General features: G+C 46.3%; 1 protein-coding gene across 2 annotated transcripts; it reads left to right on the top strand.

Annotated features, from left to right (window-relative positions):
- The first annotated feature begins 733 nt into the window (after positions 1 to 733).
- STYX (serine/threonine/tyrosine interacting protein) lies at positions 734 to 25,547 on the top strand. Of its 2 annotated transcripts, none has more exons than XM_053261123.1 (11): positions 734 to 1,200; positions 14,236 to 14,268; positions 17,069 to 17,122; positions 18,104 to 18,201; positions 19,391 to 19,451; positions 20,726 to 20,762; positions 21,369 to 21,408; positions 21,508 to 21,558; positions 22,375 to 22,447; positions 24,343 to 24,427; positions 25,029 to 25,547. In XM_053261123.1, the coding sequence occupies exons 1-11, from the start codon at positions 1,144 to 1,146 to the stop codon at positions 25,097 to 25,099; spliced, it is 660 nt and encodes a 219-aa protein (XP_053117098.1). In that variant the 5' UTR covers positions 734 to 1,143; the 3' UTR covers positions 25,100 to 25,547. The 2 variants fall into 2 exon arrangements, with proteins under 2 accessions (XP_053117098.1, XP_053117107.1); XM_053261132.1 differs by lacking the exon at positions 734 to 1,200 and adding an exon at positions 1,525 to 1,545.
- Positions 25,548 to 25,689: the final 142 nt, after the last annotated feature.

Below are 25,689 nucleotides of genomic sequence, written 5' to 3'. Positions count from 1 at the left end.
AATCTCCTAATGACATGAAGTTGTGCGAGTGTATAGCTATCTATACACATGTAGGTTTTTGTGTGAATGACTGTACCTGCAGTTTATTTTAAAAGTGAACCTGAGTACAGGCCCTTTAAATGCACAGTACAGATAGGAAGTGCACTGCTGTACCTACATTCTACATAACATGCAATTGTACCTGTGCACAGATCTGTACCCGAGTACACTCTAGTGCGAGTGTTGAGCATAACGTGTGAATAGGGCTTCCCTTGCCTTCCTGCACATGGGCCACAGTTTTGCTCCCTGTCTCATAATTTCAGGACCACCGTCCAAGGAAACTGGTGAGACCCAAATACCCACTCCACCTCTCTCTACCACAAGGGGATGGCTGCAAGCCTACCGTGGGCTGACTAGCTGGCAGGTTTTATTCATTTACTATTGAATTGAATTTCTAGAAATCTCTAGGCGTTGTACGAAATTTAAAAATAATCATATAAAATATAAACCATTTACAATTCATGAAAGAAATAAAATTCTCAATAGATTTTTTAAAAATAGTAAAATTTAAACTTTTAAGTGTTAACGAGCGCCCACCCTCGCAGGGCCGAGCCAGACCAGCGCATGCGCTCGCAGCAAGCCCCGCTCTCTCTCACTCCCCCCGTTCCCTGCGGCCCCGCCCCCTCCCCGCCGGCGGGCCTGTACCTCCGCCACGCCCACTCCTTTTATGGCTGTGCCGCGGCCACGCCCCCTCCCTTGGTGCTCGGCCACAGTGACGGGCGGTTGAGCGCCGGAGAGGGGCAGGCCAGGCCAGGCCGCGGCTGAGGGGGCGAGGGCGGGGACCCGGGAGGCGAGCCCGCGCAGCGGCGGCGAGGGCGGCGGTGGGAGCCTCCTCCCCCATTTCCTCCCTCCCTCCCCGGGGGAGGGGCAGCCAGCCCAGCCCAGCCCAGCCCGCAGCATGGCGGCTGCCGCTGGGCGCGAGTCGCCGCCGCCGCCGCCGCCTCCCCCGCCTCAGTCTCGGTCTCCCTTCGCCGCCGCCCGCGCTGGAGCGCCGCGCCCCGCCGGCCGCCCCCCGCGCCCCGTGGTGGCCTGAGCGGGAGGCCGCGAGCGAGCCGCAGGGCGAGAGAGCACGAGCGGGAAGGAGGGGGGCGCCTCGGCCCGGCCATGGAGCTCGCCAAGCCGGTCTTCCCCGCGCTGCCGCAGCCCAAAGAGGACTCGGAGGTGAGGGCGCTGCCCGGCCGGGGAGCGCGGGAGAGACAGTCACGGAGGCGGAGCCCCCCCCGACCGCTGAGGAGGAGGTGGGGGGAGGCACGCGCGCCCCCTCCTCAAGGGGCAGGCCACCCGGGGGGAGGGGCCTCTCGTCCCCGGCCTAATGGGCAGCCCCCGCCCGGCAGCCCTCCCTTCTCGCCCCCCTTCTTAGGTGTCTGCCCCTCCCCCCTCGGGGGCGTGCCCGGGGAGGGGCGCCTTTCCCGGGGGGGGTGGAGGGGCGGCCGAGGTCGTACTACTCAGCTGCAGCAGCCGCCGTCGTTGGGGGTTGTTTTGCGCGCCCTCGCCCCCCCGCAATTGGTGAGCTATAACTCCCATCATCTTGTTCCTTCTCCAGACCGGGGGCAGGTGACCTGGGCTCTCCAGCGGTTGGTTGCAGTATCACAACTCCCATCATCCCCAGTCGCAACTGAGGTGTAGGAGTTGTGGTTCAGCAGGCGCTGGAGAGCCCAGCTTGCCTGCTCCTGCCCCAGATGTGGGGCTGTGTGGAGCTTCCTAAGCTCTCTCCAGCCGTGAAGGGTGATGTGGTCCAGCATCTGGGGACCCAAGCTTGGGAAACCCCCAAGGGATTGGGCAAAGAGCCTGCCTGTACTGCCTCTTTCTTAGGAATTCCCCACAACTTCCTCTCCTGTGCGTAGGTGTGTATGTGAGAGAGACTTTCCACATAAAAGAGAAAACCCAGGCATGCTCCAGGGGAGCACTCCAGATCTACAGGAGACCAGGATTTTCCAGGCACCCACCGCATGCAACTTGGAATTTTGTCTTCTCCCCCCCACTCACCCACCCCGCTTTTCATTCTCCCAACACTCTGACTTAAGGTGCCTGTGAAACTCCCTAGTGCGTGGTGTGTTTGCTTGTTCCCACATGTGTTCGTGAAAAGCCCTGGGCATGTGTCAACAGTGATAGTTGGACCCTGTTAATTACCCCATACAATATGGGAATCCTTGTTTATTCTCACTGTCAATTAATGTTCTGTCCATTGTTGCTTTTCTCTGCTCTCTTTTTGTTTTCCTGGTTAAGTATGGTTTCTTGGTACTAAGAGGAGTCACTGCATGTTAAATGTAGGATTTTGAACAGGAAAGGTGGTGTTAATTTTGCCTTTTAACAGAAAACTCCTAAATATAACTTGTGTGGCTTCTCTGTAGCCAAAAAAATGTTTATCTCTTGTAAAGAGTCTCTCCTGATGGCGCAGCAGGAAAGTAACTTGCCTAGGGAGCAAAAGGTTGCTGGTTCAAATCCCTACTGGTAAACACCTATAATCAGGCAGCAGCGATATAGGAAGATGCTGAAAGGCATTATCTCATACTGTGGGATATGGCAATGGTAAACCTCTCCTGTATGCTCCCAAAGAAAACCACAGGGCTCTCTGGGCACCAGGAGTCAATACCGACTCAACGGCACAACTTTACCTTTACTTTACATGATGTTCCACTCTCTCGTATGGCCCTTGCAATTCCCTATACATATGAAGTTGTTGTTAATCCCTGCTCTATAGCCAGAAATCCTTTCAGATCTGCCCAATAGGATGTCACCTAGTTCTTGCAAGTATTTTGGTCCCATAAGCCACTCTGTCTGCTCTCTTTGCCTGTTTAAGGGACCTTGCCATTTCCCCATAAAAGTGGATTCTTCCTGTTTATAAATGCATATGAAACTGCTGTCTAGTGAGTCATTGGTCTACCTAACCCAGCACTATCTATCGTGAGTAGACACAATTGCTCCCAAGTATCCCCTCCGACTCGCTTCAAAATTGGCCCCTTGGTATACGGAAGATCTACGGGGGCTGAAGCAGCAAGGTAGGCGACTGGAGTGCAAGTGGAGGAAGACTCGACTCGAATTTGACAGATTGCGACATAGAGCACATCTAAAGATCTATGCTCAGGCAATACTTGTGGCAAAGAGGCGGTTTTTTTCTGCCCGTATTACCTCTGCGAATTCACGTCCAGCAGAGTTGTTCAGGGTTGTGAGGGGATTAGTATCTGCCCCCCATCCCTTGAACCAGAATTTGGAGTCACCAGTTACCCGCTGTGATGTGTTTAAAGAGTTTTTCGCAGATAAAATCTCTCGGATTCAGGCCAATCTAGATAGAGACTCCACAATTAATTTGATGTCTGAGCTGGAGGTGCCCAACGACTCCTCTTATGTGATTCAACTGGATCGGTGTCAGTTTGTGACTCCTGAGGATGTGGGCAAGCTGCTTGGATCGGTGAGGCCTAACACTTGTTCTCTTGACCCTTGTCCAACATGGCTTGTTCGATCTAGCAGGGAGGTTGTTGTAAACAGCCTGGTGGATATCATAAATGCTTCTCTGAGGGAGGGCAGGATGCCTCCTTGTCTTAAGGAGGCAATCATTAGACCTTTTTAAAAGAAACCTGCATCAGATCCCTCAGAGTTGAGCAATTATAGGCCTGTTTCCAACCTCCCATGGCTGGGCAAGGTAATTGAGAGGGTAGTGGCCTCTCAGCTCCAGGCGGTCTTGGAGGAAACTGATTATCCAGACCCATTTCAAACTGGTTTTCGGATGGGCTATGGGGTGGAGACTGCCTTGGTCGGCTTGATGGATGATCTCCAATTGGGAATTGACAGAGGAAGTGTGACTCTGTTGGTCCTTTTGGATTTTTAGGCGGCTTTTGATACTATTGACCATAGTATCCTTCTGGAACGTCTGAGGGTGTTGGGGGTGGGAGGCACTGTTTTACAGTGGCTCTACTCCTACCTCTCGGATAGATTCCAGATGGTGTCGATTGGAGACTGCTGCTCTTCAAAATCTGAGCTTAAGTATGGTGTCCCTCAAGACTCTGTACTTTCTCCAATGCTTTTTAACATCTACATGAAACCGCTGGGAGAGATCATCAGGGGATTTGGAGTTGGGTGTTACCAGTACGCTGATGACACCCAGATCTACTTCTCCATGTCAGCTTCTTCAGGAGATGGCATATCCTCCCTAAATGCCCGTCTGGAAGCAGTAATGGGCTGGATGAGGGAGTAGTGATGTGCACGGTCCGGAGAAGTCCGGACCGGCACCGAAGGGGGGCCTTGTTTTTAGGGCGGGGAGGGCTTGCTTAGCCCTCCTGCCTCCTTGCCCCCGCCAGCGCCCGTATTTTCCAGTATAGGGGCGCTGGAAACCAGCCGCCCCCCCCGCCGCCGCCGCGGCGAAAGAACTCCCAAAGGAACTGCCAGCCCTTCCTCCCAGCTAGCTGCCCGCTCACCGCTCACCCGATAGGAAACGAGAGGAGCTCCGGCACAGAGCTCCTCTCGTTTGGAAGGCCTCTGGCATAATGGTGTTTTGCGCGCGCGCGCATGCGCGCACCACAAAGCACGCCGTTCGCCGGAGGCCCAGTCTACCCGCCGGGAAAGGGCCGGGTAGACCGGGCCTCCAATCGCTGGGTAGACCGGGCCTCCGATCGCCGGAGGCCCGGTCTACCCAGCGATCGGAGGCCCGGTCTACCCGGCCCTTTCCCGGCGGGTAGACCGGGCCTCCGGCGAACGGCGTGCTTTGCGGCGCGCGCAAAACACCATTATGCCGGAGGCCTTCCAAACGAGAGGAGCTCTGTGCCGGAGCTCCTCTCGTTTCCTATCGGGTGAGCAGGTGAGCGGGCGGGCGGGCAGCTAGCTGGGAGGGCGGGAGGGCTGGCAGTTCCTTTGGGAGTTCTTTCGCCGCTGCGGCAGCGGCGGGGGCGCGGCTGGTTTCCAGCGCCCCTATACTGGAAAATACGGGTGCTGGCGGGGGCAAGGAGGCGGGAGGGCTAAGCAAGCCCTCCCGCCCTTAAAGGCATACCCCCCACCCGGACCCGAACCAGGCAGGGCCGGACCGGTCCGGCAGTTCGGCCATTCTTTGGAATGGCCGCCGGACCGGTTCGGACACTACTATGAGGGAGGATAAACTGAAGCTGAATCCAGATAAGACGGAGGTACTTATTGTGCGGGGTCAGAATTCTAGAGACGATTTTGATCTGCCTGTTCTAGATGGGGTCACAATGCCCCAAAAGGAACAGGTTCGCAGTCTGGGAGTACTTCTGGATTCACACCTCTCCCTGGTTTCTCAGGTTGAGGTGGTGGCCAGGGGTGCTTTCTATCAGCAACTGCTGATACGCCAGCTGCACCCGTTTCTCGAGATCAGTGACCTCAAAACTGTGGTACATCTGCTGGTAATCTCCAGACTTGACTTTTGTAATGTGCTCTACGTGGGGTTGCCTTTGTATGTAGTCCGGAAACTTCAATTGGTTCAGAACGCAGCAGCCAGGTTGGTCTCTGGGTCATCTTGGAGAGACCATGTTACTCCTTTACTGATGGAGTTACACTGGCTGCCAAAATACAAAGTGCTAGTTATAACTTATAAAGCCGAAAACGGCTTAGGCCCTGGGTATTTAAGAGAGCGTCTTCTTCGTTATGAGCCCCACTGCCCATTGAGGTCATCTGAGGAGGTCCGTCTCCAATTACCGCCAACTCGTTTGGTTGCTACACAGAGATGGGCCTTCTTGGTCGCTGCCCCGAGATCGTGGAATACGCTCCCTGCTGAGATGTGATCCTCTCCATCTTTGGCAATTTTCAAATAACACCTGAAAACCCTTCTTTTCGCCCAAGCTTTCTCAGCTTCCTAAATTGTGGGGGTTTTAATTTCTGGTTTATTTTAAAATTCAAAACCGATCTTGGGGGTTTTAATCACTGTAATTGTTTAATTGTTGTTTAAATTTTTTTTTAAAGGTGTTATATTGTTTTAAAATTTGTTTTAGCTCTTTACTGTTTTAGTGGTGTGTTTTAATTGTAAACCACCCTGAGCCATTTTGGCAGGGCGGTATACAAATCAAATCAAATCAAATCAACCAATCAATCAATCTACTCTCCTAGCAGAGGTTTTTCTGGGGCTTCCCTGTCCTTGTTTCCTGTCCTGTCTGCCCTCTCCTTTTTCTACTTATTTGTTTACCAGCGTATTGTCCTTTCTAACCCACTCTATAGCCACTGGCAATACCATTTTCATCTCAGGAACACAGAGGTTCTAACTGCTGCGAAAGCTACTACCATACCAGCTGATAAGATTTTAGTTAGTCCCCCTTTTCTGCTGAAGTGATCTTATTTGCTGTCCTGCCTTGGGTCTCTATTGTCTAGCTTCACATCACTGCCAGGAGATGCTTAGTTTGGCAATTCTCCAGGGAAGAATGTTCCACAACTGGAGGTCAGCCACTGAAAACACCTCTCTGCATTCTCTTGCAGTTCTAACTACAGTAGTTGTCCATGACTATACAGTTGTCGATGTTGACACAGTAACTGCTACCTGCTTTCCTTTGGCAGTGAGGCATCTGCTCACTACCACCTCCTCCAAGTAGTTCTTGATATAATGTTTCTACTCATTCCTCCAGTTTTTGCACACCTATAGAAAATACTTGATACAGCCTAAGAGGGAGAACTTGCCTGCATGCAAGTTCTGCAGTTTTTTCTAATCTGAAAATGTTTTGTCCATGGCCTTTTGTTGTCCTGTAACAGTTGAGATGCTGCCACCCTGTAAAAGTTACTATTTCCCTACCTGTCATGTCACTTCCTGATAACTTGCACCTGCTGTTGAACAAAGAGAGTAGGGCTGTAAGAGGTATTTGAGCTGTTTTCATCTGGCCATTAGGTTCCTGAAATCATTTTTTTCGCTTGTGACCAGATGTATTTGAAAACAATATTTTAAAATTATTAAAGCGATAAGCAGGCTGCTGAAGAGAACTCTATAAAGTTTTTGTGTTAAATTCCCATGCCTTCAAAAATCCACATATCAAGATTCTCAGGGGCTGACATGTTTTTCCACCTGCAGCTGAGAGAGGGTTGGCAGTTTATAAGAAAAAGTGTATCTAGTAACTATAATTTTGAATTTGCCCTACTCATGAAAATGAGCAAGAAAAACCAGGCAAAAAAGCCAAACAACCGTGTATAGGAAATATTTATACATGAATGTATACATAGGGTTAGAGAAGCCAATAAATGAAAGAATCTCACATTGAAAGAGTCAAACCCCCTGAAGGAGGAAGTATAAGTCCACTGCTGGGAAGTGGTCCTTTCAAACAAGAAACGTAGCTCCTGAAAAGTCTGGATCCTGAAGATGAATATAAGTCCATTTATTGGCTTCTCTTCTCTTCTTGCTGGTTTGATCCGTGTTTTTCCTCAATTTTTGCCTACTCATGAAAATGTCAACAGATGGAAATAATGTACAGGTTAAAATAGTCAAATTATGACTTTCTGGCTTAGAATAAATCTCTTTCATATTTTCACACATCCCCTGCGGGTTATATAGTTCCTTGTTTCCCGTGAGAGCGGGCACAGGGATCTAAGTGGGTGTGAGTTATACTGAATTATATTATTCCTTGCTTTCCACTTCTCTATCTCACTGCTCCTTTCCCAAGTCTCCCCACAGTGTCCAACTCCAGCTCAGAGTTACTCCTGTGCTGCTGCCTCAACATCCTCCTGCACTGAACCTTCCTTTCCCTTGTGTTTTTGTCCCTGCCCTCCCTGTTGGTGCACAGCCTGATGCGACACACCCCTCTTGCTCAAACTTCTCAGCAACTATCATTGTGAATCCAGTGAGCTAAAATGTGCCATCATCTCTTCCTTTCCCTGGCTTACGGTAATTGACCAGATCAGGTATGCAGCTGCAGGTTATGCAGTTTTTTGAATAGAAATGCTGGTTTTTCCATGGGTTATTCTAGGGCTTGGGTTATACCTGTTTGCGGGATATATGCACAAAAATACAGCATTTCTACCTTGAATGCAGAACAAGTGCCCACTCCTGAGACAATTTTGACTTTCTCCACGGTTTAGTTGTTTCCTTGGTGCTGTCCTCTAGCATGGTTCTCTTTAAAATTGTTTTGTGTACAGTCTCATTTCATGCCTCCTGCTAATTCATATCCCCCCCACACACACACACATTCTGCATTTGTTCCCTTTAGTCTACCCCATTTCTTTCAGAATGTGCTGATCTAATGGCGGTCTTGATTTTGATAGGATTTATTTAGCCAAAAACATTTCATCTGAGTATGTCTGCTGAATTTTAGACTCTTCCCTCTCTCCTTTCCCCTTCTCTTCCATGTTGCCCATGACTTGCTCTTACGTACTGTTGGATGTCAGATGGTTCCTACTGACTGCATGCAACATAATGCACTGCATATTCTTAGCATCTTGTCTAGCGTTCTGTGCACAAATGTAATTTCACTTTATTTCTGGCGAATGCTACATTAACAGTTAAGGAATTGTGTCGCTTTCTGGCAAAGATTCTGTCGCAGTAAAGTGTCATTTGCAACCCTTTGATGCAACTACCTAATTTCTATTTAAGTTAGCAAGTGTTTTCTATATGCCTTAGAATACGGTTTCCCTGTTGCCCCAAGTCAGCCAGTTGTGTGGTCTGTGGTTCCCTCTGACATCACAGGCTGTAGCAGCCAAAGGGTGACATGTGGCAGTTCACTTGTTTGCAAGCATACCAAAGACCCACTGACATCAGAGGTCCTGTGGCAGCCCCAGTTAAATTGATACAGCTGATCAAGTTTTGTTTGCTTCAGAAACCTCAGCCAGAGTAAAAGCCTGAGGAAGGTACTATGCCCTTGGTGGCTATTCTGGAACTGAATTCCAAGCAACAAGAATGCTGCGGAAGAGGCTTGGTGGGCACACTGTTTGGCAAAAAGGTTTTAATTTTGTATAGTTTGTAATAACCATGAACAACTGTTTGTTATAAAAAGCTCTCCTTGTCTCTCTGTGCCCTTCAACAATTCTGAAGGTAGGCAGGGGAAGCCAGCAGGAGGCAGGTAGTGCAGGAGGTTTAGCACTCATAGTTTGCTAAAGGGGGCGGGGGTGGGTGGGATCTGCCTCTTTTTGTCATATAAATCACAGGGGAGGTCAGAGTTAACCTGTGCATATATGCCACACAGGAGAATATGGGGAGAGATCATTCCACCCACATTGTCAGCCTTCAGGCACATGCTTGTTTCCACAAGCCTGTTCACATGTGTAGGAGGTGACCAAAGTGTCCTTGAGTGTGCATCTTAAGATGGGAAGAATAGGGGAAATCTTTATTCCAAGTTTAGATGTTATATAGTGTTGCAAGAATCTTTTAGTAGTGTAGTATGTGTCTGACATTCATCCAGTTTGCCTTGTGATAGTCTGTGTCCAGAGAGAGTCTTCAGCATGGCTGGAGAGCTCTTGATTATTTCCTCTGTCTGCATGACTTGTGAGTATGGCTCTTGCTAGGTGGAAGGGCATGTGTCACTTTGTTCCTGTCGTGATACACATATCAAGTAGGTGCAGCAAGGATTTCTGAGATGGTCATGGAGGGCAGGAATTGCACAATTGTGTCCTTCCTTTTTGGTATTCTCCCAACTTGCTAACATCTTATGACTTGTAATAAAAAAGCTGCTGCTTAGCATGCTTCTGCCCCACATTTCTCCCTTGTGTTGTCACTACTGATACATATATAGTATATGCTGCCTTCGACTTATGTAAAGGAAAGGAAAGGTTGTGCCGTCAAAGTCAATGTCGACTCCTGGCAGAGCCATGTGGTTTTCTTGCTAGAGTTCAGGAGTGGTTTACCATTGCCATCTCCTTCGCAGTATGAGATGATGCCTTTCAGCATCTTCCTATATCGCTGCTGCCCAATATAGGAGTTCCCCATATTCTGGGACACACACCAGCAGGGATTCGAACCAACAGTCTCCTGCTCTCTAGGCAGGTTACTTTCCTGCTGCAGCATTAGGTGGCTCTAAACTGTGCCATTAGGTGGCTCTTTAGACTTATGTACTTGACCCTATTAAGCATATCCAAGAACTTGGCACGTCTAAATCAATATCTGCCATATCATCCTCCCCCCACCAGCTAAAGATAAGTGACATATTTTTTAAATATTAACCCTTTTTATTAATAAATTAAATTAAATTAAATTTATGTGCCACCTGACTCCAAAGGCTCTAGACAGTTCACAAAAATAAACACAATAGAAACAGAATAAAACCAACTATTAAACAACAATTAAAAATTTAAAACATTCAGAGATTACTAAAAGCCTGGCTAAAAAGGCTGCTTGTGCTTGCCAAAATACTTGAAAGAGATGCAGGTTTGGGGTTGTCAGGCCTTTGAGGAAATGAATGTGGCCACAGAATGATGCTCTTAATGCACTTGCTGTTCCATCCTGCTGTCCTTTGTGGTCTGTGCATCACACTTGGGTATGCACCTACACAGAGCCACAAAATCGGAATCTTCCAGAACTTTACCTTCTAAGGAAAAAAGTGCAGGAAAGTGATCTCCCTAGTGGTTAGAGTACATACCTACCTACCTACCTCAGTCTTTCGTCGACTGCTGCTCAAGCAGGTCTTCAGAATGTTCCTCTGCTTTACCTGTAGAAGAAAACGGTTGCACCAACTGTTACTTTCTGTCTTTTTGTTATAGTATTCTGCCTTTGATTAGCGTTTCCTTTTTCACCTCGGTTCCCTGCTCCCCGCTTCCCCTCGGCCCTTCAGGCCAAGGGTGCCTTATGGCTGTGGCCATCAAAATAACTTTTAAACGGTGCGTTGATTGCCGCTCAAAGATCCAGACTTCTGGTGGGCACACCAAGTGCCTGCTGTGCTGGGGGAAGGCCCATGGAACAGACTTGTTCAAGACCTGCTTCAGATTAACTAAACAGGCTCTGAGAAATAGTGTGTCCCGGCTGGGAGCCCTGTTGTGGGAGATTTTGCCTCTTCGTGTCATTGCCTCTTAGTGTAATGGGGCTTGGTCTTGGTAGACACATTTGGCTTGGATGCAGACAAGGGAGGGACGGGCTTCCATTGCTGGTAACGGTGTTGCTGTCAGGGAAAATCACCCAAGTAGTATGACGATCCTTGTTTGGTGTTGTCAGGGCCAGAATTTCTTTCTGCTGCTGGAGGATGACAATGAAGAGTGGGAGAAACCCATAGAGCTGGCTGTGGGATGTAGCTTTTGGACCCTCTCGAGCATGTCATACGAATACAAATACGACAAATATTTATATACCGCTTTTCAACAAAAGTTCCCAAAGTAGTTTACATAGATATAAATAAAATGGCTCCCTGTCCCCAAAGGGCTCACAGTCTAAAAACCAGCAACAGCCACTAATGGGATGCTGTGCTGGGGCTGGATAGGGCTAGTTCAGGCATCTCCAAACTGCGGCCCTCCAGATGTTGCTGAACTACAATTCCCAGCATACCCAGCCACAATAAATTGTGGCTAGGGATGCTGGGAGTTGTAGTTCAGCAACATCTGGAGGGCCGCAGTTTGGGGATGCCTGGGCTAGTTGCTCTCCCCCTGCTCAATAAAGAGAATCGCCACTTTTAAAAGGTGCCTCAGTTGGCAGGGCTTGTGATCCTGAGCACACCTGGAAATCAATAGCACTTCCAGGAAAATCAGTTTGGCATTCCATAGCTTTTGGAATGGGTCTGAAAGACCCTTGTCAGCTCAGGATCTGGAATTAACCAGCCTATTCCTTGGATATATATTAGCTTTTTTGCTATTACATATAAAAGTAGACATTTCCAAGGCTCTCTGATTGACAAAACAAGCTGTTTTCTCTTGGCATTGCTTACATATTCTGCGAGTTTTCTATGGTTTAAATGCTCTGTAAATTGTCAGTTGTGACCAGATGAATTACAACTGGTGCAGGGTGGCAGGGAGCCTAAGACATTTTAAAAGTTCATTTTGCTGTTCATTTTTCTGCACTCCCAGCCTGCTTCTTCTAACAAAGAAACTCTCTGTCCTGGTGTGCTGATTGGCTGAGTCCTGGAGTTCACCAGCCTGTCAGTCAGGACAGGGTTCACTTCTGGTTAGCTCTTTAAGAGAGAGGTGTCTGATCACCACCACAACAAGCTGAGGTAGAAGGCTTGTTAACTGGAAATGAGAAAACAGCTCCTGCTTCTGAGGTGCTTCTTTGTGGATTAACTGATTTCTATCCTGCCTTTTCCACAAATATGGTACAGGGCAGATAACAAAATCTATACAGTACATATCATAAAATGCAATCAAAACCCTTCATTTAAACCATACAAAAATCTGGAATTCTCTCGTGTGATATTTAGTGGCCCTTCTTCCTGGGTTTTGCCACCTATTAAAGATGTGGCTTTTTATTGGGATTTATTTATACATACATACTATTTCTATACCTGCCAAAACTTGCATCTCTGGGCGGTTTACAATTAAAAACATTTAGAACACAATATTAAATCAAAACTATAAATCTAAGTAAAAGCTTGGGTGAATAAATGTGTCTTCAGTGCCTTTTTAAAAGTTGCCAGAGATGGGGAGGTTCTTTATTTCAACAGGGAGCGCATTCCAAAGTCCAGGGGCAGCAACAGAGAAGGCCCGTTCTCGAGTAGCCACCAGACGAGTTGGTGGCACCCGCAGGCAAACCTCTCCAGATGATCTTAACAGGCGGTGGGGCTCATAGTGAAGAAGACATTCTCTTAAATACCCAGAGCCTAAGCGGTTTAGGGCTTTATGGGTAATAACTAGCACCTTGTATTTTGCCTGGAAACGTATCAGCAGCCAGTGTAGTTCTTTCAACATAGGAGTAATATGGTCTCTGCTAGATGACCCAGAGATCAACCTGGCTGCCACATTCTTAACCAATTGTAGTTTCCAGACTACATACAAAGGCAGCCCCACACAGAGCGCATTGCAGTAATCCAGCCTAGAGGTTACCAGCACATGTACTACTGTTTTGAGGTCCGTTTATCTCAAGAAACGGATGCAGCTGGCATATCAGCCGAAGCCGATGAAAAGCACCTCTGGCCACATCCTCAACCTGGGACACCAGGGAGAGGTTCAGATCCAGAAGCACCCCCAGACTGCATACCTATTCCTTCTGGGGGAGCATGACCTCATCCAGAACTAGCAGTTCAAAATCGTTTCCCGAGTTCCCACCCCACACAATAAGTGCCTCTGCCTTATCTGGATTCAGCCTCAGTTTGTTATCCCTCATCCATCCCATTACCACCTCTAGGTAGGGATTTAGGGAGGTTTGTGATACTGGCATGGAGAAATAGATTTGAGTGTCATCAGCATACTGATAACACCCTGCACCAAATCCCCCAATGATCTCTCCCGGTGGTTTCATGTAGATGTTAAACAACATCGGAGACAATATGGAGCCCTGAGGGACACCATAGGAAAGTTCAGATTTTGAAGAATAGTCTCCAAGTGATACCATCTGGAATCTGCCCGTGAGGTAGGAGCAGAACCACTGCAAAGCAGTGCCTCCCACTCCCAGCCCCCTCAGACGTTCCAGAAGGATATTATGGTCAATAATATTGAGATCCAAAAGGACCAACAGAGTCACACAGTCACACTCCCTATGTCAATTCCCAATTGGAGATCATCCATCAGGCCTACCAAGGCAGTCTCCACCCCATAGCCTGCTCGAATGATGATTAATGTGTTCTAGCTGGCTCGGGCACAGAGCATCTGTGCCTCTAGTTCTCCCTTGTTCTCAGCCACCCCACCCTTTTTCTTTCCTGCTGGCCTGGCTGCTGCTTTCTCTCCCTTTCCTCTCCCCCTTCCCTCGCTCGCGAACTCTCGTAAGAGGTGCCGCACTAAGAGAATTATATATATAGAATAGCCAACCCTGCACAGAGCATCTGTGCGGCGCTTTGGGGCTGGCTGTTTCCCCCTCCCTCTCCTCTCTTCCCCTTCTGCGCTCTCCAGACCTCCTCCCCTCCCTTTCCTCCCCACACACAGAGCCGCGGCAGGCGGCCAAGAAGGTCCCCACCGCCGCCGTTTTTACTCCCTCCTGTCCGCCCGCCACCGGCGCCTTTCTCTCGCCCGCCCGCCCGCCGGCGGCGCCTTTCTCTCGCCCGCCCACCGCCTCCCCCCCCCCCGGCCCGCCGCGTCTATATCTGAACGAGGTTGTTTAAGCTGCCTTCTTTCCATCTTTGGCTTTTCCCAGAACTTGACTATTTTTCATCTCTTCTAGTTTGATTACTTTTAGACCTTAAGAATATTATTGTGTAAATACTGTTTTTTCTTTAGGATTGGACATATCCAATGAGAAGAGAGATGCAGGTAAGCATGTCATTTTAGTCAGTGCTTATTAGATGCTTGCTACTGCTGCTTCAGAAAATCATACCATGTCTTAAGATGATCTCAGGTGCTCTAGAAGCATGTCAGGGAAGCTCTCTTTGGGAGCCCCCCTTATCCAAGGACGTCTACAAGTATGCTCACAAGTAGGGCTACTATCTGTGCAAATACTTGGTTTCTGTCTGCTCAACAGTGCAAGTGTAATCAGTAATTGGTGCATGTGATCAGATTAGCACAAAGGACTGCTGCAGTGCTTTTGGGTAACAGTGCCCTCGGTGCACGCACGCACACCAACCACCCCGTGGAGATTTCAGCTGGCAGTAGTAGTGTGTTGCCATTGTCCCTGTCCAGCTGAGAGAGGTCAACTGGACTTGAAGAAGAGAGTCCCCAGATTCCATTCCCTTCCCTGACCTCATTCGTTTCTTGTGCTTGTGGACAGCTCCCCAGCCCAAGACCATGCTGTCAGGAGTGTCCTGACAGATTTTTCCCCAGTGTAGGAGGTCGTCCTTGAGAATGGGTTGTATATCCAGCATGCTTGTTGCAGACAGTACTAATTGAATGTGAGGCTAGTTTCCGGCTGCCAGGAGGCGCCAAAACCCGATTCTGGTCCTGTCTTGCTCCAAGCTTCAGTTCTGCAAAAGAACTCCAGATCATTGGCATGTATTCAGGCTAGCTCCATGTCTTTTCTCTCCCTTTCTTCCTCTCCTTTGCTTCCCTTCCCCCCTCCTCCTAACTATATACAGATGTCTATCATTAGTTGCCCGCTGGGCTGGATTCAGGGGCTTGGGTGGTGGTGGCTCCCAGGGGTTTTCAGCTGTTAGGATCCTATCCTACTGTTTGTTCCCGTTTTGTCTGTGTTGTAATCTTGTTGCCTCCCTAGGCTTTCTCTCTCTCTTCACCTGAGCTCCTCTCCACAACAGTCCTGGAACTAGGCTTTGGCGCCTCCTGGCAGCCGGGAACTAGGCTCACGTTCAATTAGTACTGTCTGCACAAGCATGCTGGGCACACAACCTATTCTCAGGGATGACCTCCATTACTGGGGGGGTGGGGGCGGGGGGAGTTGGCGGCGGGGACCCCTTCATGGTAAGACCAATGTTTCTATCTCAGCAAAGTATAACTGAGATGTTAATCGGGTATTGTGGCCTTTTTTCCAACTTGTCTCCCACATAAGAGGCTTTCTCAATGAGCATTGTCTCACTAGAAGACTAGAGTTTTGCTAGAGTAGAGCTAGTCGAGATGTAATGCTCTTTACTTCACATTCTGCTCTGAGATCTAGATTCTCAGATCTCTTCTTGTGGTGAGTTGAATTCCATCACCTGTGTAGGGAAGGAAAGCATGCAGGAAGTTCTGTGCATGTGGCATAGCTTTTCCCTTTCCTGCAAAATATGCTTCTTTTATTTGGTAAGAAAATAAATATTTGTGGGGAAAGCTGTTCTGCCTTCCCAAACAGAAACATCTTTTATATTAACACTTGGACCCTAAACATAGAAGCAAGTTACAATGATTTGCTACTGTGTACAGTATTGCATATGTAAGGTTTCAGCCTTAATTAAAATACTTAAAAAAAAAAAATCTGGGTGAAGAATGGTAATGGTATTTCTCTTGTAGAAATAGATTTTGTGCAGTTGGAATGGTTTAACATAGAAATATAACAGGAAATTCTTCTTGGTGGGGAGAAAGGGTGAGAGATTGCTTTGACTCTTGAGTTTCTGCATGTCATTCAAGGGTCAGAAGTCTTGCGGGGCTGGGTGTATGTGGAAAAAATCTACCTATGCAAAAGATGAGGAGGAGGAGGAGGAGAGCTGGTCTTGTGGTAGCAAGCATGACTTGTCCCCTTAGCTAAGCAGGGTCTGCCCTGGTTGCATATGAATGGGAGACTTGATGTGTGAACACTGTAAGAGATTCCCCTCAGGGGATGGAGCCGCTCTGGGAAGAGCATCTAGGTTCCAAGTTCCCTCCCTGGCAGCATCTCCAAGAGAGGGCTGAGAGAGAGAGATTCCTGCCTGCAACCTTGGAGAAGCTGCTGCCAGTCTGGGTAGGCAATACTGAGCTAGATAGACCAAGGGTCTGACTCAGTATATGGCAGCTGTCTATGTTCCTATGACATCTCTTTACTCTATTCAATCTGGAACATCTGCCTATCCATGAGATGCGTTTACCTCAATCCTGCTGTGCACAAAGCTTAGATTTTGAATTGCCTTGAGTATTACAGGCTCCAGAAACATGCTACTCTAGAAGAGACTGCAGGAAGCTCGAATTGCAGCTGCAGTAGGGTGAGACAGTCCCTGGGATCTTGGTCTAGGATGCTGTTGCCTTGGCAGTTGTGGCATGAGTCTCCCTGCTGCTAGACTTTGCACCCATGCTTCTCTGCCTGCCCCCCACCACCACCACCCCCGTTTTCCCAGCAGGATGTACCAAACAATTTGTCAGCAAAGAGGGCAGCTCTTTTTCATCCGTTTAGTATATTCTGTCTGAGTTCCAGTAACTGAGGGAAGCGGTGTGGTGGTCCTTCCTGTGCCACTACCTGTGTTCCTGCTGACCAGCTGCCCTTGTGGCCACAGTGCAAACACGGGAGTGTTGCACAGAAGGCCCAGGTTCCAATCCTTGCTCAGGCTTTTGCTAAGATGGCATATACACAGCCAGCTAGCACTGGTATAAGTAAACCCTTACTTACCATCAGGGTTGGTCCTACTATAATGTTGCATATCATTTGACTGTATTTTATGGCAAATTGAATTTTGTATATTTGGATTTTTTTTATTTTTGCTGCTTGATCCCTATCTAGGAAATTTTACCTGGGTTGTTCTTGGGCCCATATTCTTCAGCTATGAAAAGCAAGGTAGGTATATCTCCCTGAAACTTTTTATGTTATAAAATGAGCACTATACAAAGTACTCTACATATCATACACATGAATAACTAATGTTTTGACACAATATTGTCCTTGAAGTTGTTACAGTATTGAGCTACCCTAGCATTTGAAACAGGGTCCAATTGACCATTTTTCTTTTCTATGTTAATCCCTATGTGCACGGATTGTGATTCATTCACTGATTCGAAGCACAGCCCAGGCACCTTTAAAAGGGAGGAGAACAGGTCCGTACCTGCTCCGTCACAGCTTCCTGCTGCAGCAGTGCACCTCACCTCCCAGCTGCCCTCATGCGCTGGTGGCGCTCCCCATTCTATTAAATTGGACTAGAACAAAATTGGTATAGCCTTTATCAATGACATTTTCACCAGAATATATTCCAATAAAAAGTGCCCCACTTTGTGGTATTACACCTTTGAGTTCACAAACTTAGTTACATTAATTTCGGAAATCTTTAAAATCAAGGGAATTAATCATCATCAGAATTAATCATCATCAGAATTAATTCACATTATCAGATCTGGGACTTACATGTTGAACAATAGCTGTCCAGCAGCTGTGTGCCAATACCAAACTGCCAGGAGCTGTCCAGCCTGCTTAGAGAGGTTCAGATGAAAGTGAAGCAGAAGCTTCTTTAGAAAACTGCCTGGACCCACCCTGCTCCAAAGCTTCGCCAACTTTAACAGGAACCACAGTGAGCCTTGGTACCACCACCTTCAGCACGCAGTGACTTTGGGTGTGCAACCCAGTTAATTGCATGTATTGATGGCTTAAACATCAAGGTCCTACTGGATTTCTACGAAATGAAATGCATTCATTATCTTAATGAAATGTCAACGAGCTACACATTGGCTACTCAAAATAAAATCCTGCAGCTTTAAAATTCCTTTTGCCATAATTGCACCAGCAGCTTTAAAGGGATTTTCACTCTTTCAAAATCTTGTATTGCAGCTACCTATACTTCAGAAACATGGAATTACCCATGTAATATGCATACGGCAAAATATTGAAGCAAACTTTATTAAACCAAACTTCCAGCAATTATTTAGGTAAGAAACCAACACAACACTGTCTGAAAATGACAACTGTGAAAGCCCTGTTCATTATGCACTTGCTAGTGAGGTTTTACTCCCCAAGGTGAGATTGTAGATCCTATTTAAAGGGTTCCTGTAGATTGATAGAAGGCAGTTATGCTGTGCTTCAGTAGCTAGAGAGTTTTGGAAGGGTAAATACAGGAACTTCTTTATCACTGCCTTCTTTCTCTACAACCTGTGTTATGGCTGACAAAGGGAAGAAATGAAATGAAATTATAATGCAACATACATTCGGCCTGTCAGCCCTGTCAGAACTTGAGATTTCTTACCAGTTCATTGCATATTTCCAGTTTGTCTCCAAAGTAGCATTATGTCATATTTTACTCTTCATCTTCTGAGGAATCATTTATTTCTTTGAACTTATTAAAATAATGCAATAATGTAGTCACTTTAATAAAACTTTGCCAGTGCTCAAATATTCCTATTCAACAATGTATATGCAGCCTTTGATTTGAAGTATGATACATTAAGACTTCTCACAGTAGGGGGTAAAATGAGTCACAGCTGTTCTATTACATGTAGAACTTTCCAGGATTCCTCATTTGTTTATTTGTTTTTGTAAACTTAAGTGGAGGAGACCTGAAGCATATCTGATAACCTTTATATTGGGAGCTTGGCAATATTTTGGGAACTAAATGGGTTTCTAAACAGCGTAGAAGAGGGTTTGCTGCCTCAGGTATTGAGACTCATAGGGCCAGACTTCCTCTTAGAGTTACCCAGCATTAGTTGTCCACTGCAGAGCACCCTTAGGAAGAAGCACTTTGCAGCAGAGAAGGAATTGGATTCAACCCTTGCCCCACCATATCTGCCTTTCCCCAAAATTCTCTCCACCCTCACTGCCCCATGGGGTTGTAGTCCTGGATTGCAGGATAAATGCTGGCGCAGAACACTGATGGAGGTCCAAGCAATGGCAGGAGGTGGGATGTTGGGAGAAAAGCAGCTGATCAGCCCTTCTCCTCTGTACTGTAGAAAGCCCTTTGGGCAATTGTTACAGGCTGCGACAGCATACCATGTTGTTTGGCCCATTGGCCTTTTAAATTCCGTTCTTTATATCCATTTCAGATAAGAAACGTTTTCCAGGCTCTCTGTTTACACTCAAAAAAAGATGAGCAATGCCTACTTAACACACTTATTTTGATTGTAGGTATTTAGTCTTGGATATTGCAGATAATCCCATTGAAAATATAATAAGATTTTTCCCTATGGTAAGTATTTATTTTGGCTTGTGAGCTAAATTATTTCATAGTCATACTTTCCAGAAGTGGGGTGCATGCCCATGTTGCTGCAGTCCAGTGAGTGGGGGAAGCAGGAAGTTGGCCCGAGGAGGCAGCCCATGCTCAAAGCATTTCAGCTCAATGAGCAAGCTGCTTTATTAATTCCTTTGCTCCCAACAGTGGGGACTGAAAAGACTAGGCAGTAATTTGGCGGGCCAGTTTGCATGGCTGTGTAGAAAGATCCCTTCAAGTTCACTTCTTACAACATCCACATCATTGTATAATTTTGTCAATCAGCCTCTGGCAGTAGTCTTGCTAGTTGCCATGGAGACAGTCCACTTGGAAATTCTCCTGTGCAAGTCACAATAAATGAAATGGAGTTACACAGAAACATAGTAGTGTGTTTGCCCATTTTAATGTGACTTGTGTTGGATAACTTTCTGGTGGATTGTACCCGTGTTAAAAGTGTGTGATGGATCTCCTCGATCTCTTGTATGTCTGATCATTATCATGGCTGGCATTTCCTTGGGATGCTTTTTCCCACATCAGTGACTTATTTTGCATGCTCAGTAAGGGATGCAACTGCTGTATCGATATCTGGATACTTGTGCCATGTCAAGCCTGGCAGGGAGCTACAAGGAGCCCCTGGGAAGAATTCTTTATGCTGCTTCACAACTATGAGGGCTTGAGAGGTTTTTTGTTTTTTTAAACGCTCAAAACCAATTATCACCACTTCAGATATCTAAGAGTGGCTTACAGGAAACATTAAGCAAGAATGGATGCAGAGGAAAACACAGATCTCCTTGGCATGTTACCCACAGATGCATCTCATTGCTTTGAAACTGAGAATAAGGAAATAGCAGGCAAGGGTTGCTGTCTGCCTTTCACCTCAGGGCTGTTAGGAGGTTTTTTGAAGTAGTTTTTAGTCTTCCGGCCACTTCTCTGTGGTCTAACAGAATACACCTGACTGCACATGTGTCAGTAGATTCTAAAACATGCACCTCTCTGTATATGATGCTGCTATCAGAAAATTGATGTACCTGGGGAAACATAAATTGCTACCAACACTATCTGTGGGGAGCCAGTTGGACTTGAGGAGACCTGCGGGTGGTGTTGGATTCTGTGCCAGTGCCTCTAAGCCAGTTGTTTTAAACCCTAGAAATTGCCATTGTGGATGTAAAGCTGCTTGTGTTGAGTGTTTTTGGTGTGGTGTGGTATTTTGTGGTGGTGCCTGTAATAGGAACAGAATCTTTGTTTTCTTTTAGACTAAGGAGTTCATTGATGGGAGTTTACAAAGTGGAGGTATGTGCCTTCACTTTTCTGTTTGCTGCCTAATGTATCCAATGCTTGCTACAAATAAGCTGTTTTTTCAGGCTGTGTATGTATAGAGATTCTGGCATAAGTGTGTGGGGTGGTTGAAATTTGGATGTACTTTTGTCATGGGTTGAGACATGGCTGTGTACAAACCCAACGCAATACAAGCCTCTTCTGTTTCAACAAGGGTGACCTTTCTAAACCTTAGAGCTGTTTTTCCTAGAATAATGTCTTCTGAAAACAAAGAGATCCATGTTTTCGGTGGCGTAGCCATGGATGGATGGGGATGCTTTCTAGTTTCAATCTTTAAAGCCCGAGTTCCTTAGAGACCCAGGAATCTGTCTGGGTAGATTACAGAATGGTATGGAAGCCCCTCTTTAGCAGTTACTTCTAGTTTTCTGTGAGTCTTGGTTATGGCTTAAATGTGTTAATAGTCTAGATGGTTTTGTATTTGGTTCTTCAATTTGTAAGCTACCTTGTGAATCTTGGGATGGACTGAAAGGTGGGATATAAATAAAACAGTGAAAAGACAAGAGTAAGTGACTTGGAGGGAATGTTGGCTGATTTGTGTAATAGAACACTTTCCATTCTCAGGAAAAGTTCTTGTCCATGGAAATGCAGGAATTTCTAGAAGGTAACGAAAGTTCATGATCTTTTTTTTTTTTTTAGCATTCATAAGGCATGGCCACCAGATGCCTCACCTTTGTCTTTGTTTTGTTTTTTTCCTTTTCAGTGCTGCCTTAGTTATTGCATATATTATGGAAACGTTTGGAGTAAAGTACAGGTACAGAAATGCATTGACTAGTTGTAGATTACTAAACTTCAGCTAGTGTCTTGAGATGTGGCCAGAAGGTTGTCTCCTGAGCAGCTCTAGTTTTTAAGTAAGCAAAGCACAGCACCACCTACGGCAGTGGCCATGAACTAGCATAAGGCGGCCTCCTGCTCTAGGACCTTGGAGATCTGAGTTAAAATCCTGCTTCTGCTGTGGAATCATTGTGCCGCTGCAGTTCCCCATTTGTAAAATGGAAGTGGCATGGACCCTTGTGGGGATGAGCACATTGAGTAATAGCATGGTTAAGTGGTGTGGCACTTTTATAGATCTGAGTTTTGTTTTGCTGCTACAAATATTTATCTGTTGCTTATTAACAATGGTTCTCAAAGCAATTTCCACCGAAAAACTAAGTAAGGCCTGCTCTGCCTCTGTTTCAACAGGCCTTTCACATTCCTGAGAGTTATGCCTGTTCAGTGTTTAATGTTCAAACCAGTTTCAAGCATTTTCTATACAAAGAATGAATTCTGATTACCACGATCCAGAGCATGTTTGTAGCAACTGGTGGTAAGGTAACCTTCTTCCTGAAGCCAGTACATGGATTAGTGATTACCTAGACGCCCCCTTATTTTTATTTATTTTATTTAATAAATTTCTAGACCGCCTAAAACTTATGTGTCTGGGCAGTTCACAATAAAAACCCATCTTAAGCTCCTTGACATGGAAACAGGATGCAATAAATATGAAAAGAAAGAACCAAGAGAGTCAGAAAGCCCAGATGCAAACTGGTATTAATTATGATGAAATTTGAGATTCTTCTCTTTCATGTAGGGATGCATTTACATATGTGCAAGGAAGAAGGTTCTGTATTAATCCCAATGCTGGTTTTGTTCATCAACTTCAGGTAAGTCCTTTTCCTACCTATTGATTGATGATGTAGATGGTCTGGGTAGTCTTGATATCCCTTGGATCCGAATTGCTTTGATATTCTGGTGGTGTATTTATGCCTGACCATCAGGAACATTGTCCCTGCAGTAGTTCTAGGTGTTAACCAGTATATTACTGCATTTTGTTTTTGTTTGGATGCTGTCCATATCTGGATGTAAACAATCCATCCCAGCTGGTGTAGCAAATATGAGGATAGGAAATTCACTGAATGGGACTTGTCTCCCCCCCACCCCGAAAAGCCTCTCCTGAAGGCTCAGGACCAGGATGGCATGTTGGGGGGGTGGGGGGAGAGAGGGAGTCTCCTGCATTTGGTGGATTCCCCCCTTGTTCTCCTGCAGCCCCCTTGTGCCACATGCCATCCTGCTCTTGGGCCCTCCTGCCCTCAAGAGGAGCTTCTCAGGGAGGGCTGGAGGTCTGCAGTAAGGGGGGAGGCAGGGGCAAGAAAGTCACTTTCCACGAGCTTCTTTCTGCTTGCACATCTCTGGATCCAGCCACTGAAGTATGCCAAGCTAGGATTTAAGGTGGGAATAGTTTGATTAAAAAATATATACACTAAGGTTTCTTAGCCAGGGTGTTGAGGATACTACATTTTTGGACATTCAGCTTTAAGTTCTATGGGGTGGCCACATTTGGAGTACTGCATGCAGTTCTGGTCACCATACCTTAAGGAGAACATTGTAGAACTGGAAAAGGTGCAGAAGAGGGCAACTATGATGATCAGGGGCCTGGAGTATCTCCTTTATAAGGCATGGCTACAGCATCTGGGGCTTTTTAGTCTGGAAAAGAGGCGACTGCGGAGAGAAATGATAGAGATGTATAAAATTATGTGTGGAGTAGAGAGTGGACAGAAATTTTTCTTCCTCTCACTGCACTAGAACAAAGGGTCATCCCATGAAATGCAAGGCCAGGAAATTTAGGACCAACAAAAGGAAGTACTTTTTCACACAGCACGTAATCAGGCTATGGAATTCTCTGCCACGGGCTGTGGTGACGGCCACCAGCTTGGATGGCTTTAAAAGGGGCTTAGACAAATTTATGGAGGACAAGGTTATCAATGGCTACTAGTCTGGTGGCTATAAGCCACCTCCGCCCTGAGAGGCAAGATGCCTCCAAGTACCAGATGCAGGCGAGCAACAGGAAGAGAGAGGGCATGCCTTCACCTCTTGCCTGTGGATTTCTCAGGGGCAACTGGTGGGCCAGTGTGTGAAGCAGCAGGCCTTGGGCCTGATCCAGCAGGGCTGTACTTAAGTGGAAGATCATGTGGAAAGACCTATTGCCAGGTGTGGAGCAGTAGGACCAAAGAGCAGGCGCCTGGGCCTCAGGCTCTGTGAGACTTGAGACCAAGATCTTGGAAATCCTGATGTCTGCTACTGATTATATAGGAGTTCCTTGAAACACAGCCTCCACAACTCTCTCAGCTACCCCACACTTAGTCTGTTTTATAAAGCCACCCCCTGGCTTATGCTTGGGATACTTCTAATTGTGGTAGCCAATTGTGTCTTGAACAGTTGACATTTTCCCCCATAACCAGATGCAAAACTGTTCTCCCTTCATTGGGATCGCATCACTCCCACCAGCGGGGTTTAAGGTAGTATTGAGATTTCAGTGTGGAAAATCTTTTTGCCTACTTGTAAAACAGCTAGATAAAACCAGTTGCTTCTATCCTTACACACACCCCATTTCAGGTTGATGTGCAAATTTGAGGACTGTGGTATTTCCATTGTGCGCTGTGTGTGTTCCAGGGAGCATTTATGGTCCCTTTTGCTGCTGTCCTGTTCTTTTTTTGGCCCTGAAGCCAATTCAAGTAGGTGCCTGCCTGGTTCTGCATATCCATCCAGTTTATCCTTTTAGGAATATGAAGCCATCTATCTCGCAAAGTTAACTATCCAGATGATGTCACCTCGGCAGCTGGAGCGATCACTCTCGATTACCACAGGTGAGCAGGTCTTTCTTCATAGCTCAGCCTTTCTCCTTCATCCTGAACAGTTGGTCTTATGTACTTGAAGAGCTCATATCCAGTCTGATACCTCCAAGCTGGCTTTGCAACACTTTCATTTCATATTCTGTTGTTGGCACAAGAAGCCACCCAAAGTTGTTCAGCAATGATAGGAAGCAGCTTCTGTTCTGATTCGTATTGGACAAGATCAATACGAACATCTGTTGCAATCTTGTGGTGGGAGGGATGAATAATCCCGTAGCATGAAATGGCTGCAGTGAGTGAGTTCAGATATGGGAAGAAAAGAGGCACGAGATGGTCAGTTGCAAAGCACTGTTTCTAAGCTTTAAGTACTCCGATGTAATAAGCTGGCAGGATTTAACTCTCTGGCTCTGTTTAAGATGGGCTTTTCCCTTTTAAACATAAAACCAAACATTGGCTTTAAAACTTGTCTTTTGTGAATGGAATGTGGTGAGGGGAGTGTTTTGGCACCCACGGCAAAACCAACTCTGTGCCATCCAAACAAAGCACCCACCCCCCCACCAAAGTTTGGAAGACTTGGTATTGCCAGCATCTCCCCACTAGGCTGCCTGTTTTCCAGGAAGTCTGAAACGAACACATGAAGAGGATGAAGAAATCAGCAATATGCAAGCAGCAGCACAGAACGGTTGATGCTGAAGGCAACTCTGGACTCACTGGCTGGGAATTTCTACTTATGGCAGCTGCTAATCTCAGCAAGATGAACAATTGAATCTAATTAAATATATATGTGTGTATGTATATGGGGAACGAGTCCAAATTCCTGATGCAAACCTGCCTCTCCAGTAGCACACCAGGCAACACTTTTAAGGTATTGAACTCCTTGACTGACTAGATGGCACTGATTGTTTTACTCTTTTTTTTACACTTTATAGTTTTACCCTAAACCAAGACTTTTGGACTTGCAAAGAGGTATTATTGCAATAATGCACTTTTCATACTTGAAATTTCTTTATTTGTATGGATAAAGTTATTACTTTAAACAAAATGCAAATTGGGGGGAATAATTTGTTTATAAAGTTATTTGTGTAATTTATAACAAGAGTCTTTAGTAAAAAAAAAACCAAACCCTAAAACTTAATACAGCTTGTATGTGCTTCATTTTTCAAGTTTAGAGTTCAGAGGAAAACAAGAGTCCTCTTTGGAGGTTATATAGAAAGTGCTCTACATAATTAGAGTATTTAAAATGGAGCCAGAAATCCTGCCCTGGCCCTGTCAGCACC

This window comes from Hemicordylus capensis, chromosome 1 (genome assembly GCF_027244095.1).
Source record: "Hemicordylus capensis ecotype Gifberg chromosome 1, rHemCap1.1.pri, whole genome shotgun sequence".
Lineage (NCBI taxonomy): Eukaryota > Metazoa > Chordata > Lepidosauria > Squamata > Cordylidae > Hemicordylus > Hemicordylus capensis.
The sequence above is the reverse complement of the archived record's forward strand: the minus strand, read 5'-3'. Positions and strand labels throughout refer to the sequence as shown.